Below are 18,385 nucleotides of genomic sequence, written 5' to 3'. Positions count from 1 at the left end.
TTGCTGACCAAGGGAGAGCTGCTGGGCCTACCAGCCTTCTTAAGGTAGGTGACCAGTGAAGGAGTGCCCGCCCTGGACTCATCATCAGAGCTGGTGTGTGAGAGGTCGGCCTCGCCAGTGCGTGCCAGCTCATCGGCCGTGGAGTAGTCCTCAGAGAGTTCAGGGGCTGCCTCCTCTGTCTCCTGCCGCAAGCATTGCAGGCGCCCATCCTCCTCCGGCAGCTCACTGATGGAGTCCAATGTGGGCTCACGGCTCATGCGGCGTTTCCGGGCCAAGGCCTCCCACAGCAGGTGCAGGTCACCCTCCTGGGCCGCTTCAGGGGGCAGGCTGGGCTGTGCTGGGGCCTCAGTCCCGGATCCTGGCAACAGCACCACTGGGGACAGCAGAAGACTGGTCAGCCTAGGTTGCTATTGTTCCCCTCGATAGGCCTCTGCTGCCTATCTGGTCCCCCAAGAGTTCTGATGGAGGTTTAAGGGGCTCCAAATGGCCCTCTCTGGACCTCAGCTTCTCCTGATAAGCCAGGCCTCAGTCTACCTCCTGCACACAGGGAGCTCAGGGCCAGGGTCAGTGCAAGGGCTCAGAGTTGGGGGTGTTAAACTGCAGGGAGCTCAGGGTGGCTTGGAGGTCACAGGAAAGACAGAGTGCGGTGGGGAGGGGTCTCACTGCATGGGAGCTCAGAATGCAGATGGCCTCAGAGAGTAGGGGTAAAGAACTTAAGGGACCAGGAGTGGGTACCAAGGGCTGCGTCTGTCGTTAGGATCCCACTCAGGGAGGGGTGTGGCCTGCATATTCAGCTATATGTTTTCTGACATGAGGCTGAGACACACAGGGTCTGTGCATCTCCCCAGAAGGCCTCAGTCTCCCTTGGTGTGAGATGGGCTCCCCAAGTGGACTCCTCGCAGTGGAGAGCCACCCCGCAACCCCATAACCCAGGGCTCTCCACTCAGTTCCCACCCCACAACAAGCTGTGCCCGGGAGGACGCACCCTGGAAGGCAGTGGCAGTGGTGGAGGCTGGGTCCCTGGTGGGGCCACAGCGGTACTCGCCCTGGTCCTCTGCGGAGAAGCCCCGGATCACCAGTGTCTGCCGCCGACCCCGGCAGAGAACCTGAAAGCGCCCGCTGGGCTGGATGCGCTCTGTCCCCTTCAGCCAGACCACCTCTCCCGCCTCTGCCACCTCACACTCCAGACGCACATCCTGACCCGCAGACACCTGCCGGCTCTCAGGGGCAGGAGGCACAGGCTCCAGCTCCAAGGGCTCTGCTGGGAACAGCGGATGGTGATGGGCACATCAGCAAGATCGTGCCCTGGCCCTCCAGCTTGGGCAGGCCTGAGCGCTCCAGGCTGGACCTCTACACTCATCGGCCAGGACCAGGACTGCGACTCACCGAGCCTCACGGTCTGGGGCAGGTGCACTGGCTCGCCAGCTCCCGCAGGGCCCACAGCCGCCACGCGGAAGCGGTAGGTCTCCCCGGGGGCCAGACCGTCTACAACGCACTCCGGCCCGGGCACCAGCTCGTGGCACAGCTGCCACTCGCCGGTGGCCGCCGCCTTCATCTCCACCCGGTAACCGCAGAGGCCGCCGCCGCCGTCGCTCGTAGGCGCCACCCAAGACAGCGTCACTGAGCGGCCACTGCGTCCCACCACCTCGGCGTCCTCGGGGGGGTCGGGGAGGCCTGCGCGGGGTGTAGGGGACGGTCAGTGTGACGTCTCCCCACCTGCGGCACAGACCCCATCCCCACCCAGGGGGCTGATTTTAGGGCTCAGTGTGGGTACGGGCAGACCACCCCTCAGGCCTGTGAGCAAGGGCCGGGAGTCACCCGTCTCAGGGAGCCAGATCGTGCGTTTCAGTCACAAGAAGACTGGGTGTCAGAGCCCACCCTGGGTGGGGGTACACGGAGAACCTCCAGCAGCCTCTGAGGCTGGAAACTCCAGCCCTCGTGCACCCACAGAGGAGCCACCCACCCAGCACGGTGAGCCGCGCGGAGGCCACCGCGTCGCGGGCCGCAAAGGTGACCTCGCCAGCATGTTGTGGCCGGGCACAGCGCAGCAGCAGGGCGTGGTGGTTGCCGTCGGCAGTGACCGTCCAGTCGGCGTCGTCCGGCAGCACTGCCGCCCCGTTGATGTACCAGATCGCCTCGCCTACTGGCACTGACTCGCTGAGCGCGCAGCTGAACTGAGCCGGCTCCCCAGCCCGCACCGCTGCATCCTGCGGGGGCTCCAGGACTTCCAGGCGCCAGCCTGAGGGGCAGCGCAGGGAACATGAGCGCAGGACTAGAGGTGACTTCTGGAGGGCTCGGAAACTTCCAGGCCACCTCTTCCACTGCCACCGCCCTCTTTCTGGGAGGGGTCTCAGAGATCAACATACCCCCACAACACAGAACAGTTTCCGCTCCAGTGGAGAAGTCTCAGAGATCCACAGCCTCCCAATTCTGAGCCTCCGGTGGGAGGGGTCTTAGAGACCAACACCCACGTGGTCACAGCCCTCCCCACTCTGCCCACTCTACTATCCCCGCTACAGCTCAGAATCTGGTGGGAGGGTTCTGAGAGAATCATGCCCCCTGCGGCCTCTCCTGACACCTCCGCATCTGGTGGGCGCGGTCCCAGAGACCGAAGGCCACACCATTACCACCCCCCATCCCACCCCACCCAGGCTGGACCCCAAGACCGCCTTGGGAAGACCCCAACGGGGTAACTGTTGGGAGAGGTCTGAGAGACTTTCTGCCCTCCTGCGGTCCCACTCCCCACTCCTTCAGCTGGGAAACTGGCACCCCGCACCTCTGACAGTGAGGAACGCTGACGTCACCATGTCCCCCGCCAGGAAAGTCACCCTGCAGCTGTCCTGCGGCCGCAAGTTTTTGAGCAGCAGCAGGTGCCGCAGGCCATTCTCGAAGTAGACCACTTCGGCGTTCTCGGAGCTGAGCACTGGCTCATCGTCCAACAGCCAGGTGTGGGCGGCCACCTCAGGTCGGGACAACTGGCATTCGAACAGCGCCTCACCGCCCTCTGGCGCCTCCACGTTCTCCAGGCCCCGCACCACCATGTTCTTGGCTGAGGAAGGGAGAGGGTGACTGAGGGTGTGAAGCCTCCTCAGCCCAGGTCCCCCAACAGTCCCATGAGAGAGCTCCACCATGACATAAGGCCAAACAGAATGCAGCTGACCACAAGAGGGAGACCAGCGGTATCCACATGGAGCCATCATTCATGGACTCCGGAGGCCCTGCCCACCTCCACACCATCGCAACCCTAGTGGCCAGATTGAGGGTCCTCCCCACTGCACAGGTAAGAAACCTCACAAGTATTCCCAAAACTTGCCAGGGCCATAGCCAGATTCAGAATTGGCCTAGGCTCCCACCCTTTGCCCTGGCTGCAGGTGGGGCTTGGACCTGGCCCCCTTTCTTCTGTCTCCCACCCAGTGCTACCAGACCTGCTGGGCTGCTTCCCTCACTCGCTGGGACCAGAGAGACCTATGTGCTCATTCCCCAGCCCTCTCTCCTCCACACAGTCCAGGAGTCTGTAACAAGCAGCCACATGTTTTTATTGGAAGCTATGAACTCAGTGCCTGGCTGTGCCAACTTGCCACCTCCTAGCACCGTTCACACAACAGGCCACTTACACTGCAGGTATTTAGCTAAGAGGAGTGGGAATGAAAGAGGGATGCATGGCAGGCAGCAGGGAGTCAGGCCAACAGGGTAAAGGACACAACGGGCCAGGTGGTGAGGTCAGACAGGAGAGGAGCGCCAGGTGACCGAGGGCTGGCCTGGATGTTGGGGAGGGTCTGGCTTTGATGCACATGACAGCAAGGAGCCACTGTAGTCACTGAGCTGGAGGTCTAGGCCCACAGCCCCAACTGCTGTCTGGGTACATGCTCCAAATGAACCTGCACACAGCCAGATGCTCCCTCCCAGTGCGGCCAGAGCCCCGGCCCGTGCCTGCAGCCAGGGGTGTCTGCTCTGGATAGGGGCCAGAGGGGTGGAGGGGTCGAGGGAGGAGGGTGCCTCAAAGCAGAGGACACACTGGGCTGCCCATATCCCTCTATTGGGCCACCTCCCTCCCTAAGCTGCTTGTACCCCAAACCGGACACCCCACAGCCCAGCTCCTTTCCTCTCCACGTTACAACAGACGGCGCCAACAGGGACTCAAGAGTCTGATCACATCTTGCTCCAATGGAATGATCGGGGGAGTGGTGAGGAACGAGGGGGAAGGCCAGGGGCAGTCACTGCTGGAGCTCACCCTCCTTAGCTCCCATCCAAGGATGTCATCACTGCTTTGATAAAATCCCAGATTTTAATGCAGCAGCAAGCCTTTGAGCACCTGCCGTCCCCATTTTCCTACTCTGCCTCCATTCTCCAGTAGACCCTCCCCATGGATGAAGGCTCTCTGCCCAGATATCCACAAGCCCTAGCCCTCCCCACCCCCAACCTGGTCACACGGCAACCCCTTCCCATAGCTCCTATCACATTTTCCAATGGGGATTTTGGGGGCGGGGGGGGCGGGGTCACAGTGAAGGGAAGGATTTTTGTCTTTTCTGCTCTGCTCCCAAGTGCTACCAGACCTGCTGGGCCAAAAGAAAAGTGTTTACAAGACTTAGTTGTTGAACTAGTAAATGAATGGGGAGAGGGAGGTGACCTCAGGCGGCCAGTGTTCCAAACCTGCTGTCTAGCTTGGATGGCCCCCTGACAACTGTGTCCATCCTCCAGCTCACTCAACACCAGGAACATTTCAGATTTTCCCAGAGAAAATGGCCCCAGCCAATGGTGCCCTCTTCCACAGTGGGGCAGCCCACCGGCCCCTACCAGTGATGCCCCCTTCCACAGTGTATGCTTTCAGAGACATGGGGCTCGGAGCTCCCTCTGACTGACCAACCTGGGAAGGGGCAGAGCTGGGATCTGAACCTAGACATTGGGATACAGCCCCACCTAGGGTCCTGCAGAGGGCCTCACTGACCCCAGGCCTGCTAGTTGACTCCTCATCCCCAGCCACCCAGAGGCTGCTCCCCACTGGCCTCTACCTCCCCAGTGTTTTAAATGCAGATTCTTCGGGTACAGCCTCTGCACAGAGTTTGTCCAGCCATCCTGTCTCTATCAAGCTGCTTGTGGAGGGGCGGGAATCTGAGTGGATGGGCTCAGGGCATAGCCACTTCGGCAAGATCCATCTGCTGGGACCCCATCTCTCTAATACGATCACTGTCATCATCACGCAGTTGTCGCTGCCTGCCGTCCCACCACTGTGGCTCGGCTTGATCCCACTGGAGCTTGATGGGGCTGGGGCTGCCCTCTGGGCGGCCTCACCTTGCACTTGCAGCAGAGCCACAACGCGGGTGCCCGCGGCCTCACAAGAATAGATGCCACTGTCACGGGGCAAGGCCGGCCTGAAGGACAGCCTGGCCACGGTCCAGTCCTGCTCTATGATGACACGGTGCCCGTCGGCGCACACCTCCTGCTCATCCATCTTCCACGTGGCCTGCACCGGCCTTGAGTACTGACAGAGGAGCTCAGCCGGGCCGCCCTCCTCCACCGCGAGGTCCTGCATGGCACTGACCACCTCCACCACGGGATCTGTCGGCCGACACGCCGGGCACGCATCAGCCGGAGCAGCGTAGCCAGGGCCCACCCACCCTCTGTGGTCAGCATCAACAGCTAGGCAGCAAGCAAGTGCGGGGCTGCGGCAGGAAAGGAACTCACCCCGGGGCCCTCCTTGTTGGGTGAACCTCAAAGTTACATGCCCCCTACACACAGACAGTCTGTCTGCTAGGCCCTTTCTGGCACTTCTTGCCCCACTGAGCCCTGGCCTACCTTGGCCTGGGGCTCACGTTGCCACAGTAGGAACAGAATGCCCCTTCCCGAAAGCCTCCTCTGGGTCCACAGGCTCTGCTGGACACAGAGCACCCAGCTTGTCCTTTTTCCAGGGGCCTCTCTGCCCCGTCCAGAGATTCCCATCCCATCTCTGCCTTGCAAAATCCTATTCAACAAATGGTTCACCCCTTGGACCTGGAAGAATGTCCATATTTATTCTGCAATGGTGAGAGAAGGCCTGTCAGCAAACACCAAGCTAAGCTGCACCAAATAACCATCCCAGGAGCACCTGACACCCACACTGGGAGTGTACTGAGATGTCTCTAGAAGCCCACTGCCCTTCCTAACTGCTAACTCTTTACCAGAAGATCACAAGACCCTGACCCAACCCACAGCAGGGGAAGCAGCCTTGAGCAGGGACAGACAGGGCAGGCCAGGCCAGGACGGAAGCCTGCTCTCTGGGGGTGCATCTGGCCAGGTGGCAGCAACAGCCAGGGCCCCACAAACAGGTAGGCATGGGGTTGGCCTTCAGCTTCGTGCTCTGAGCCTGGCCGCCTTTCTTGTCCACGAAGCAGGACTGCAGCCTGCCCACATGCCTACACAGCATGTGTGAAGCGATGCCAGCCCCCAACCCCCAGACCCAGGAACCACAGGAAGCGGCAGGAGCAGCAGTGGCAGAAGCACCAGTGCAGTGGGGTCCCATCGGCTGGTACCTTTGACCAACAACTTGGCCGTGGAAACCAGGGGCCCTGCGCGGTAGGTGATGGTGCCTGAGTCAGCAACCCCCAGGCCTGACAGCGTGAGGGAGTGGAAGGTCCCATCACGCACACAGATGGCACTCTGGGGGCCGTCCTGCAGCAGGGTCCCATCCAGCCACCAGTGGGCCTCTGGCCCACCTGCATGGGACACCTCACAGGAGAACGTGGCCACCTCCCCCGCAAAGACGTCCACATTCTGTAAGCCACATACCAGGCATGGCGCTGCCTCTGCACAAGAGGGCAACAGGAGGGTGGGCTGAGGCGCTCTAAGCCCACAGGGTCTAGATATCCACCCAACTGTCCCACTCTGCTCATGAAATGAGACACACATATCACCCACAGCAAGTCCATGGAGAGCTAGCTCAGCCCCCTTGCACCCATGGCCTCCTCTAGAACATGCCCAATTTCACCAAAGTACGTGGATGACACATATCCATGGCCTCTTCAGAAGGCAGAACGGCAAGCCCCGAGCCTCATGGCTGTGATCTTTGTGGGATGGGTTGGGGGCTGGGGAGAAGAGGCCATGGGGCACTGCTCTGAGAGGGTATAGTCTGCCTCAGGTAGTGGGCCCTCTGTCCCTGTGGGTGTGGAAGCAGATGCTTCCTGTCCCCAGAAAGCCATCTGTCGAGATGTCCTCTGCTGTCTCCAGGCCCTAAGAATCCAGGGCCATAATGCCCGTAGCAACTGCTTCCTGCCCCACCACACAGTAGGCCCAAGTCCAGGGGTTTCCCAGATGTGGCTGCTGCCTGCTCTTCCTCGTTCCAGCCAGGCTCTCCTCAAAAGCCCCTGACACCCCAGCTCTAGCCACCTGCCTGCCCCCGCACTCTCCCAAGAACCCATCTGACAGTCCCCATCTGCTCCACCAGCTCCCCATTCCCACCTCCAGCACTGTTTCCAAGCTCGCCTGTACACCACCAACCATGACACCCATTTGCACACCCCCACACCCATGGCCTTACCCTGAGGATATGGCTGGTGGCGCAGGTTGGGGACACCTGACTGACAAAAGCCAAGGTAAAGCCCTTTATAAGGCCCACAAGGCCCAACCCAGCTCCATGTCCCCTTCACAGACACAAGAACCTTACTGGCCCAGCACTGTTCAGGACACTGTCCCTCTCCCACCACTCAATTTGAGGCCTTTCTCAAGCCCCACAGGCCACAGAGCTGGCCGTGTCTGTCCAACCCCTAAAGACTCATGACTTGCTTTGTCTCCAAAGTTCAAGTACCCCAGGGGATTGGGGGGCTCCCCAAGGCCAGAGCTGCACTTGGTCCCTCTCACAGTCTGGGACTTAGACAAAGGTGGGGGCTTAGAGGGTTTGTTCAACAGATAGATGGTAGATGAATGGGTGGATGGATAAATGGATGGGTGAATAGATGGATGGCTAGGTAGATGGATGAGGGATAAATAGATGAATGAATGAATGAATGAATGCATGAATGAATGAATGAATGGATTGATGAATGAATGAATGGTGGATGAATGGTGGAAGACGGATGAATGATGGTGGATGGAATAAATGAATGGATGGGTAGATGGATGGGTGGATGGTGGATGAATAGTGGATGGTGGATGGACGGTAGATAGATTAATGATAGTGGGTGGTGGAAGAGGAGTCAATGGATGGATAGTGGATGCATGAATGGATGAATGAATGGATGGATGGTGAATGGTGGATGGATGGTAGATAGTGGATGGATAGATGGTGAATGAATAGATCATGGACAGAGAGTGAATGAGTAGATGGTGGCCGGATGAATGGATGGATGAATAGATGAATAGATGGTGGATGGATAGATGGATGTTAGATGGATGGTGGACAGATAAATTGATGGTAGATGGTGGATGAATGATGGAGGAAGGGTGGATGAATGGTGATGGATGGTAGATGATGGATGATGAGTGGATGAATGGATAGATAGATGATTGATGATGGATCGATGGAATAAAAAATAGATGAATGGTGAATGGATGGTAGACAGATGGTTAGATGGAGGGAATCAGTGTGAGAACCAGTAGGACAATGGATGGGGGGGCGGGACACTCAGGAATGACATCTCTGCAGACAAGGTATAAACCAAGTTGAAGGTCTTTGAAAACCACTATACCCCAAACAGGTGTGCTATTGCAATATCACCTGGGAACCCACCAAGTATGCAAGTGTGTGTTAATACAACCTGTGTCATAGGAGTAGCCATATAAAGGGTGGAAGTGTGAAAGGCCTTGCTTCCACCTCAGAGTCCAGATCACCATGGCCAGGCTCCCCACACTCCTTCTACAGATAGCACTAACCCCACGTAGATACCCACCACACACCAGAATCTCTCGAGCTGGTCACTAGCCCACCTCAGTGGGATCTCCAGTCTAGGGTTGGAAAATTGCCACCCCAAGGTAAGATCACTATGGGAAGGCTTGGGATTCCGGCCACACCACCCCTCAGCAGCCCCTTGACATCCCTAAGCAGGAGGCTGGGCGTGGTAAGGGGCTGCTCACCTGTGACTTTCAGCTGGGCCTCTGAGCTACACGAGCCCACTTGGAAGCTGATAGTTCCAGCATCCTCGAGGGTCACCTGTGGGAGCAGAGATGGGGGTCTCAGCCTGGCAACTCATTCCAACCAGCTTTGCTGCCAAGTCCCCAGCCCAATCTAACTGGAGTTGGAACATTCGCCTCCCGCCTCCTGGGAGTGTATGAATGGAGGCAGGTCCCAGGGTCCCACCTTGTGGAGAGTGAGCAAGTAGAGCGTGCCCTGCTCCACTGTGATGTTGTTCATTTCATTGGCCTGCAGCGGCACCCCTCCCAGGGCCCAGCGGGCCTCCTGGCTGGAGGCTCTGGACAGCCGACAACGGAAGTGAGCATCTTGGCCTTCGCTGAGCTGCACATCCTGCAGGGGCTCGAGGATGGTCACCTCGGGGGCTGCACCAGGGGAGGTATAGCATCAGCCTGGACTTCTGGGATGCCCACCATCAGGAGTGCCTCCCAGTCCTGGAGTCCATCCCAAGCACCCCACCCAAATCCCTGCAGACAAGCACACAGGGCACCACTCAATCTGGACATCTCAGGCCACCCAGAACTGCCCATGTACGGGGCTACCTCCCTGCCAGTTCCCCACTTCCAAAGCAAGGACCCTTGTAATCTGTCTCTGTCCCCCAACAAGGCCTGGACGTTCCAGGGCAGCTGCCCACACTCGCTACCTCGGACAGTGAGCTGGGCAGAGGACATGTGGATGCCCACATGGAAGGAGACAGTGCCTGCGTCCTCCGGTGTCACGCTCTTCAGCCGCAGTGTGTGGGTGCGGCCATCCCGCACAGCCACCTCTGTGACCTCGTTGTTCTGCAGCGGCAGGCCCTGGAGGCGCCACTCCACATCCGTGGTCCCCACCTGTGATACCTCGCAGCTGAATTCCACCTCCCCATCTGCCTGCGCCTCGGCACTGACCAGGCCCCGCACGATGGTCACCTCAGGTTCTGGAGTATGGGCAAGAGGTACCCTTTACCAGCCAGGTATGAACACCTGGGCCAAGCTCCCACGCCCCTTCCTCAGGAAGCCTTCCTGGATACTCCCCACTCCTCTCCTGCCATGACCTCTATCTGCCCCACACAGCATTCATCACCCAGTGTGCTACACACACAGACCCCTCCCATGATGCTGAGCTCCAGGGGGCAGAGACTAGGCTGAAGGTGCCTCTGTTTGGAGGAAGTAAGCAAGAAGTTGCAGTGTGGTGAGTTGCCTCCATCCAGCCCCACCCTGTGGCAAGCCCTGCCCTGGCTGGGACATCAGAGAGGCAAGACTTCAGACAGACAGGCAGGGGCTCAGAGAGGGTGGCCCACGTCAGGCTGCCTCATCTGTCAGCGTCCAGGGGCCACAGCCTGTTTCCCCACTGTTGACAGAGGAGTGGTACAGAAATGAGAAGGGAAAGCTTGTAACCCCAGGGGCCTGAGAGCCAGCCCCCTGGAACAGACTTGGAGAGAGGGGGTCCCCCAAGGCAGCTATAGAGGAGTGGGTGTGACAGGAGGGCTCACCTCTGACCTTGACGGAGGCCAAGGTTTTCTGGCCACTCACCACGCAGGCGTACTCGCCTGTATCCTTGGCCTCAAGCCCATGGATCAGCAGCTCACATGTGGCCCCCTGATAACGCATCTCATACTTGGGGCCTGCACGCAGCTCCACACCTTCCTTGAGCCACTGCACTGGGGCGCCGGGCTCCACCTTGCTCAGCTGGCAGCACAGTCGGGCCACACCACCCACCTCCTGCTCTGTGCCCTGTAGCTCAGTCTGGAACATCGGCCTGGGAGCTAGGGGGCCAGGAGGAGCACTTAGAGGTGCTGAGCAAGGCACCTCCTGCTCCATGGGGGCTGAAGGACCTGGGTAGGGCAGGGGCCAGCAGGCAGCTCACCGCGGACCAAGAGGCTGGCCGTGCTCTGTGCATGCCCCGTGTCACAGGTGTAATGGCCAGCATCTTCCTGCTCGACACTGAGCACGAGCAGCTCCACGGCCACACCCTCTTGCACCATCTGGTACTTGGCGCAAGGGAAGAGTTGCAGCGAGCCCTTACGCCACTCCACGCTGGTACTCGCTCGGCTCAGCTCACAGCGCAGGCGGGCCGTCATGCCCTCGTCTACCTCCTGGGCCTGCAGCTCCCGGATGAAGTGCACAGGTGCAGCTGCAGGGCAGGGACATGGCGGGGGAGGAGGGCAGAGCCTCAGTCCAGGTTTGCCCACCCTGCATGAGCCAGGGTCCCCTCAGATGGGACTCCCAGGGCAGGGCTACAGCCCAGACGGTCCCCCCAAAGCGGGCAGGGCTGCAGCCCAGACGGTCCCCCCAAAGCAGGCAGGCCCTATGCAGAGGACAGAGTCCACCTTGGGGCCCACCTGTGATGATGAGGGTAGCACTGGTGGCCTGGGAGCCACAGGTGCATGTGTACTCCCCGGCATCCTCCCGGCGCAGGTCCCGCAGCACCAGCTCCACTGAACATCCCTGTTGCCGCAGCTCTCGCCGCCCATCAGCCTGCAGCTCCAGGCCACCCTTGCTCCAGACCACAGTGCTGGGCTCTGACAGCTCACACTGCAGGCTGGCCCAGGCACCCTCCTCAGCCTGCACGTTCTGCAGGGGCTCCCGAAATACCAGCTGTGGGGCTGCAGGGTGGGTGAGCAGAGGAGACACAGGGTTAGTCCCTATTCCCAGGCAGGAGGTGGCCCCCACACCCAACCATGGACTGGGCCCCCATGTCTAGACAGGAAACAATCCCTACACCCAGGGAAGAGCTGGGCCCCCATGTTCAGACAGGAGATGGCCCCTACACTCAGCCAGGAGCTGGGCCTCTCCAGACTCACTCAGCCCTGCTGAGAGCCTAGGTCTAGCATGGCTCACAGCTTCACCCCAGCTGCCTGGCTGCCCATAGGACCTAGGAGACTTGGGTGGGAGTGGGCATCATGGCTGTGGGTCCACTTCAGGTGAAAGACTGTGATGTGAGTTGCAAGAGAACTCTATCTCTGACCAAGTTAATCTCATGATGGCCTCCACCGGGATACCCATGGGCAGGCCTGTGCCCTGCCAGGTCATCAGGACCAGCGGTCTTCTCAGGCCCCTAGGGCAGATCCTGCCTAGAGGCTGTGGGAGGAGGAGGAAAGTTGAGAAGATAGGAGGGAAGGCACAAGCTGGGATTCTTCCCCTACCTCCAGGACTGGCCAAGTGAGATCATTTGGATGCCGATCAGTACCCAGACACCAGGACACCAAATAACGCTATGACAGGTAAGCAGACAGGGGAAAAAGGAAACTGCCCAGGGCAAAGAGGATGCAAGAACCCATGGGCACCCAGTGTGGATGCAAGAGACTAAGATAACAGGCACTCAAACAAATCCATGTGGCCACATGCGGTCGTTACCCCTGACAGTCAGCATGGCCGACGTCCTCTCCTGCCCGCACACACACGAGTACTCCCCAGCATCCACCACGGCCAAGCCCCGGATCTCCAGCTCACACAGCGTCCCGTCCTGCCTCAGGCTGACCCTGTCCCCAGCTCTGAGGGTCTCGGGCCCCTTCCTCCACTCCACAGGGGCTGCCTTGCTCAGCTCACAGTGCAGCACAGCTGTCACCCCTTCTGTGGCCTCCTCATTCCTCAGGCTCTTAGTGAACTTGGCAGGCAGGGCTGGGGGGTCAGAAAGACACAGACACAATCACATATCTGAGCACACAGATGAGCACAGAGAAAACACAAAACCCATGTAAACACAGACCATGTGCTGGTTTGGCTAATATACACCGGGAATAGTGGCTTCACTTTGTTTTAACCTGTTCATTTGCCACAGAGCAGCCAGGAAATGTGATAAGGACCATGAAAGAATTATGGAAGATGGAACAAGATGATGAAGATCAAAAGAAAAAGAAACACAGTAGAGAGATAATGGGCAGCCACGAAATGACACTCCATACGGCTATAAGGGTCTTTACCCCTGACAGTCAACATGGCCAACGCCCTCTCCTACCCACATACACACAAGAATTCCCCAGTGTCCACCACGGCCAGGCCCTAGATCTCCAGCTCCCACACAGCCCCATCCTGCCTCAGGCTGACTCTATCCCCAGCTCTGAGGGTCTGGGACCCCTTCCTCCACTCCATGAGGCTGCCTTGTTCAGCTCACAGCCCAGTGCCTATGGCCCTTCTGTGGCTTCTTCCCTCCACAGACTCTTTGTGAATTTGGCAGGCAGGGCCGGGAGGGTCAGCAGAGAACATCAGACTGTCTGGGGACTCTGTCTCTAGGACACAAATACCCAAAAGGACCATATAAACAGGTAAGGGCTGTGGTGTAAATAAGAATGAATTCACATATGGTGACAGAGACAAAAGGAATTAAAGGAAAGGAGATAACAGACTGGACACAAACATCAGGACATGTGGATGGAGCGATGGAGCCGGGAGATGCTTGGGACCCAGCTGGAGATATACAGACAGCCATGAGTTTACAGGGCAGAAAGTGATGATAACACAACAATATGGTCCACTGGTCCACATAGCCAGACGTGATCATTACCCCTGACGGTCAGTGTGGCCGACGTCCTCTCCTGCCCGCACACGCACGAGTACTCCCCAGCATCCGCCACGGCCAGGCCCCGGATCTCCAGCTCACACACGGCCCCGTCCTGCCTCAGGCTGACCCTGTCCCCAGCTCTGAGGGTCTCGGGCCCCTTCCTCCACTCCACGGGGGCCGCCTTGCTCAGCTCACAGCGCAGCATGGTTGTGGCCCCTTCCGTGGCCTCCTCATTCCTCAGGCCTTTTGTGAACTTGGCAGGCAGGGCTGGGAAGGATCAGAGTGACGGAGAACATCAGACTGTTGGGGGACTCTGTGTCCAGGACAAGGACACCTACGAGGACCACGGCATGACTCGTGAACAAATACACATTGGTGAGAGAGGCAAATGGGACGAGAGAGACTGACACAAAGTACTGGACACGAACATCGGGACATTTGCTGGAGGGAAGACAAGATCCAGGAGAGATCGTGGTATCTCGTGGGACAGACACAGATGCCCACTGAATCCTATGAGAGAAGGTGGTGACACAGTGACAACGTGCTGACACCAAGCCACTTGTCCACATGGCCACATGTGATCATTACCCCTGACGGTCAGCGTGGCCGACGTCCTCTCCTGCCCGCACACGCACGAGTACTCCCCAGCATCCGCCACGGCCAGGCCCCGGATCTCCAGCTCACACACGGCCCCGTCCTGCCTCAGGCTGACCCTGTCCCCAGCTCTGAGGGTCTCAGGCCCCTTCCTCCACTCCACAGGGGCCGCCTTGCTCAGCTCACAGCGCAGCATGGTTGTGGCCCCTTCCGTGGCCTCCTCATTCCTCAGGCCTTTTGTGAACTTGGCAGGCAGGGCTGGGAAGGATCAGAGTGACGGAGAACATCAGACTGTTGGGGGACTCTGTGTCCAGGACAAGGACACCTACGAGGACCACGGCATGAACTCGTGAACAAATACACATTGGTGAGAGAGGCAAATGGGACGAGAGAGACTGACACAAAGTACTGGACACGAACATTGGGACATTTGCTGGAGGGAAGACAAGATCCAGGAGAGATCGTGGTATCTCGTGGGACAGACAGAGATGCCCACTGAATCCTATGAGAGAAGGTGGTGACACAGTGACAACGTGCTGACACCAAACCATTTGTCCACATGGCCACATGTGATCATTACCCCTGACGGTCAGCGTGGCCGATGTCCTCTCCTGCCCGCACACACACGAGTACTCCCCAGCATCCGCCACGGCCAGGCCCCGGATCTCCAGCTCACACACGGCCCCGTCCTGCCTCAGGCTGATTCTGTCCCCAGCTCTGAGGGTCTCGGGCCCCTTCTTCCACTCCACGGGGGCCGCCTTGCTCAGCTCACAGTGAAGGGTCACTGTGGCCCCTTCTGTGGCCTCTTCCTTCCTCAGACCCTTTGTGAACTTGGCGGGCAAGGCTGTGGGGTCAGAAAGACACAGACACAGTCACACATCTAGGCGCACAGATGAGACAGAGAGTGAAGAGCACAGAGAGGATAGAAACTCATGCAGACATGAGCTACACGCTGAGTGAACCTAGTGCACGCTGTAGACTGTGGCTTTCTTCAGCCAAGCCAGTGAATAATGTGGCTGTGGCCACTTTCATGGACTCCTCAGGCCTCCGGCTTTGTATGAAACTGGTGGACAGGGGAGGGAAAGTTGGAAAAACACGTGGAATATCGGATTCTGTGGAGAGCTTTGGGGTAGGTCCTGACAGGACGAATGTGATACAGACTTACAGGACAAGACAAAACAGTGGTTACGTGAGGAGCGAGAAGTGGCTAAGATGCAGGTTTCTCCTTGTTTGCACAGCAGCCCGGGAAGGTGTAAGGGGCTCTGAGAAATTATGGGAAGAGGGTGACACTGAGACGAGAGAGAATGCGGAATTATTGCAGCAATTTTCATGAAGTCAATAACTGGACACCAAAACACAGCTCTGCCTGGCCACACATGATCATTACCCCTGACGGTCAGCGTGGCCGACGTCCTCTCCTGCCCGCACACGCACGAGTACTCCCCAGCATCCGCCACGGCCAGGCCCCGGATCTCCAGCTCACACACGGCCCCGTCCTGCCTCAGGCTGACCCTGTCCCCAGCTCTGAGGGTCTCAGGCCCCTTCCTCCACTCCACAGGGGCCGCCTTGCTCAGCTCACAGCGCAGCATGGTTGTGGCCCCTTCCGTGGCCTCCTCATTCCTCAGGCCTTTTGTGAACTTGGCAGGCAGGGCTGGGAAGGATCAGAGTGACAGAGAACATCAGACTGTTGGGGGACTCTGTGTCCAGGACAAGGACACCTACCAGGACCACAGCATGAACTCGTAAACAAATGCACAGTGGTGAGAGAGGCAAATGGGACGAGAGAGACTGACACAAAGTACTGGACACGAACATCGGGACATTTGCTGGAGGGAAGACAAGATTCAGGAGAGATCGTGGTATCTCGTGGGACAGACAGAGATGCCCACTGAATCCTATGAGAGAAGGTGGTGACACAGTGACAACGTGCTGACACCAAACCATTTGTCCACATGGCCACATGTGATCATTACCCCTGACGGTCAGAGTGGCCGACGTCCTCTCCTGCCCGCACACACACGAGTACTCCCCAGCATCCGCCACGGCCAGGCCCCGGATCTCCAGCTCACACAGGGCCCCGTTCTGCCTCAGGCTGACCCTGTCTCCAGCTCTGAGGGTCTCGGGCCCCTTCCTCCACTCCACAGGGGCTGCCTTGCTCAGCTCACAGTGCAGCACAGCCGTCACCCCTTCCATGGCCTCCTCATTCCTCAGGCCCTTAGTGAACTTGGCAGGCAGGGCTGGGGCGTCAGAAAGACACAGACACAATCACATATCTGAGCACACAGATGAGACAGGGCGTGAACAGCACAGAGAAAACACAAAACCCAAGTAAACACAGACCATGTGCTGGTTTGGCTAATATACACCGGGAATAGTGGCTTCACTTTGTTTTAACCTGTTCATTTGCCACAGAGCAGCCAGGAAATGTGATAAGGACCATGAAAGAATTATGGAAGATGGAACAAGATGATGAAGATCAAAAGAAAAAGAAACACAGTAGAGAGATAATGGGCAGCCACGAAATGACACTCCATATGGCTATAAGGGTCTTTACCCCTGACAGTCAACATGGCCAACGCCCTCTCCTACCCACATACACACAAGAATTCCCCAGTGTCCACCACGGCCAGGCCCTAGATCTCCAGCTCCCACACAGCCCCATCCTGCCTCAGGCTGACTCTATCCCCAGCTCTGAGGGTCTGGGACCCCTTCCTCCACTCCATGAGGCTGCCTTGTTCAGCTCACAGCCCAGTGCCTATGGCGCCTTCTGTGGCTTCTTCCCTCCACAGACTCTTTGTGAATTTGGCAGGCAGGGCCGGGAGGGTCAGCAGAGAACTTCAGACTGTCTGGGGACTCTGTCTCTAGGACACAAATACCCAAAAGGACCATATAAACAGGTAAGGGCTGTGGTGTAAATAAGAATGAATTCACATATGGTGACATGGACAAATGGAATTAAAGGAAAGGAGATAACAGACTGGACACAAACATCAGGACATGTGGATGGAGCGATGGAGCCGGGAGATGCTTGGGACCCAGCTGGAGATATACAGACAGCCATGAGTTTACAGGGCAGAAAGTGATGATAACACAACAATATGGTCCACTGGTCCACATAGCCAGACGTGATCATTACCCCTGACGGTCAGTGTGGCCGACGTCCTCTCCTGCCCGCACACGCACGAGTACTCCCCAGCATCCGCCACGGCCAGGCCCCGGATCTCCAGCTCACACACGGCCCCGTCCTGCCTCAGGCTGACCCTGTCCCCAGCTCTGAGGGTCTCGGGCCCCTTCCTCCACTCCACGGGGGCCGCCTTGCTCAGCTCACAGCGCAGCATGGTTGTGGCCCCTTCCGTGGCCTCCTCATTCCTCAGGCCTTTTGTGAACTTGGCAGGCAGGGCTGGGAAGGATCAGAGTGACAGAGAACATCAGACTGTTGGGGGACTCTGTGTCCAGGACAAGGACACCTACCAGGACCACAGCATGAACTCGTAAACAAATGCACAGTGGTGAGAGAGGCAAATGGGACGAGAGAGACTGACACAAAGTACTGGACACGAACATCGGGACATTTGCTGGAGGGAAGACAAGATTCAGGAGAGATCGTGGTATCTCGTGGGACAGACAGAGATGCCCACTGAATCCTATGAGAGAAGGTGGTGACACAGTGACAACGTGCTGACACCAAACCATTTGTCCACATGGCCACATGTGATCATTACCCCTGACGGTCAGCGTGGCCGACGTCCTCTCCTGCCCGCACACACACGAGTACTCCCCAGCATCCGCCACGGCCAGGCCCCGGATCTCCAGCTCACACACGGCCCCGTCCTGCCTCAGGCTGACCCTGTCCCCAGCTCTGAGGGTCTCGGGCCCCTTCCTCCACTCCACGGGGGCCGCCTTGCTCAGCTCACAGTGAAGGGTCACTGTGGCCCCTTCTGTGGCCTCTTCCTTCCTCAGACCCTTTGTGAACTTGGCGGGCAAGGCTGTGGGGTCAGAAAGACACAGACACAGTCACACATCTAGGCGCACAGATGAGACAGAGAGTGAAGAGCACAGAGAGGATAGAAACTCATGCAGACATGAGCTACACGCTGAGTGAACCTAGTGCACGCTGTAGACCGTGGCTTTCCTCAGCCAAGCCAGTGAATAGTGTGGCTGTGGCCACTTTCATGGACTCCTCAGGCCTCCGGCTTTGTATGAAACTGGTGGACA

General features: G+C 58.4%; 1 protein-coding gene across 1 annotated transcript in view; it reads right to left on the bottom strand.

The window, feature by feature from the left end:
* OBSCN (obscurin, cytoskeletal calmodulin and titin-interacting RhoGEF) overlaps nucleotides 1–18,385 on the bottom strand; it is a 146,681-nt gene that overhangs the window by 46,202 nt on the left and 82,094 nt on the right. Inside the window, exons 43-58 of the mRNA XM_039880334.1 lie at nucleotides 17,307–17,570; nucleotides 15,558–15,821; nucleotides 14,165–14,428; nucleotides 13,580–13,843; nucleotides 12,433–12,696; nucleotides 11,418–11,681; nucleotides 10,943–11,209; nucleotides 10,569–10,841; nucleotides 9,741–10,013; nucleotides 9,266–9,462; nucleotides 9,043–9,118; nucleotides 2,777–3,049; nucleotides 1,964–2,239; nucleotides 1,387–1,674; nucleotides 986–1,261; nucleotides 5–373 (exon numbers count right to left, since the gene is read on the bottom strand). Coding sequence (XP_039736268.1) covers nucleotides 5–373; nucleotides 986–1,261; nucleotides 1,387–1,674; nucleotides 1,964–2,239; nucleotides 2,777–3,049; nucleotides 9,043–9,118; nucleotides 9,266–9,462; nucleotides 9,741–10,013; nucleotides 10,569–10,841; nucleotides 10,943–11,209; nucleotides 11,418–11,681; nucleotides 12,433–12,696; nucleotides 13,580–13,843; nucleotides 14,165–14,428; nucleotides 15,558–15,821; nucleotides 17,307–17,570 — 4,152 coding nt within the window. The remainder of the gene's footprint in view (nucleotides 1–4; nucleotides 374–985; nucleotides 1,262–1,386; nucleotides 1,675–1,963; nucleotides 2,240–2,776; nucleotides 3,050–9,042; nucleotides 9,119–9,265; nucleotides 9,463–9,740; nucleotides 10,014–10,568; nucleotides 10,842–10,942; nucleotides 11,210–11,417; nucleotides 11,682–12,432; nucleotides 12,697–13,579; nucleotides 13,844–14,164; nucleotides 14,429–15,557; nucleotides 15,822–17,306; nucleotides 17,571–18,385) is intronic.

Source organism: Pteropus medius, unplaced genomic scaffold, assembly GCF_902729225.1.
Source record: "Pteropus medius unplaced genomic scaffold, Ma_sr-lr_union100, whole genome shotgun sequence".
NCBI lineage: Eukaryota > Metazoa > Chordata > Mammalia > Chiroptera > Pteropodidae > Pteropus > Pteropus medius.
Note: the sequence above shows the minus strand (reverse complement) of the source record. Positions and strands in the feature narration are given on the sequence as shown.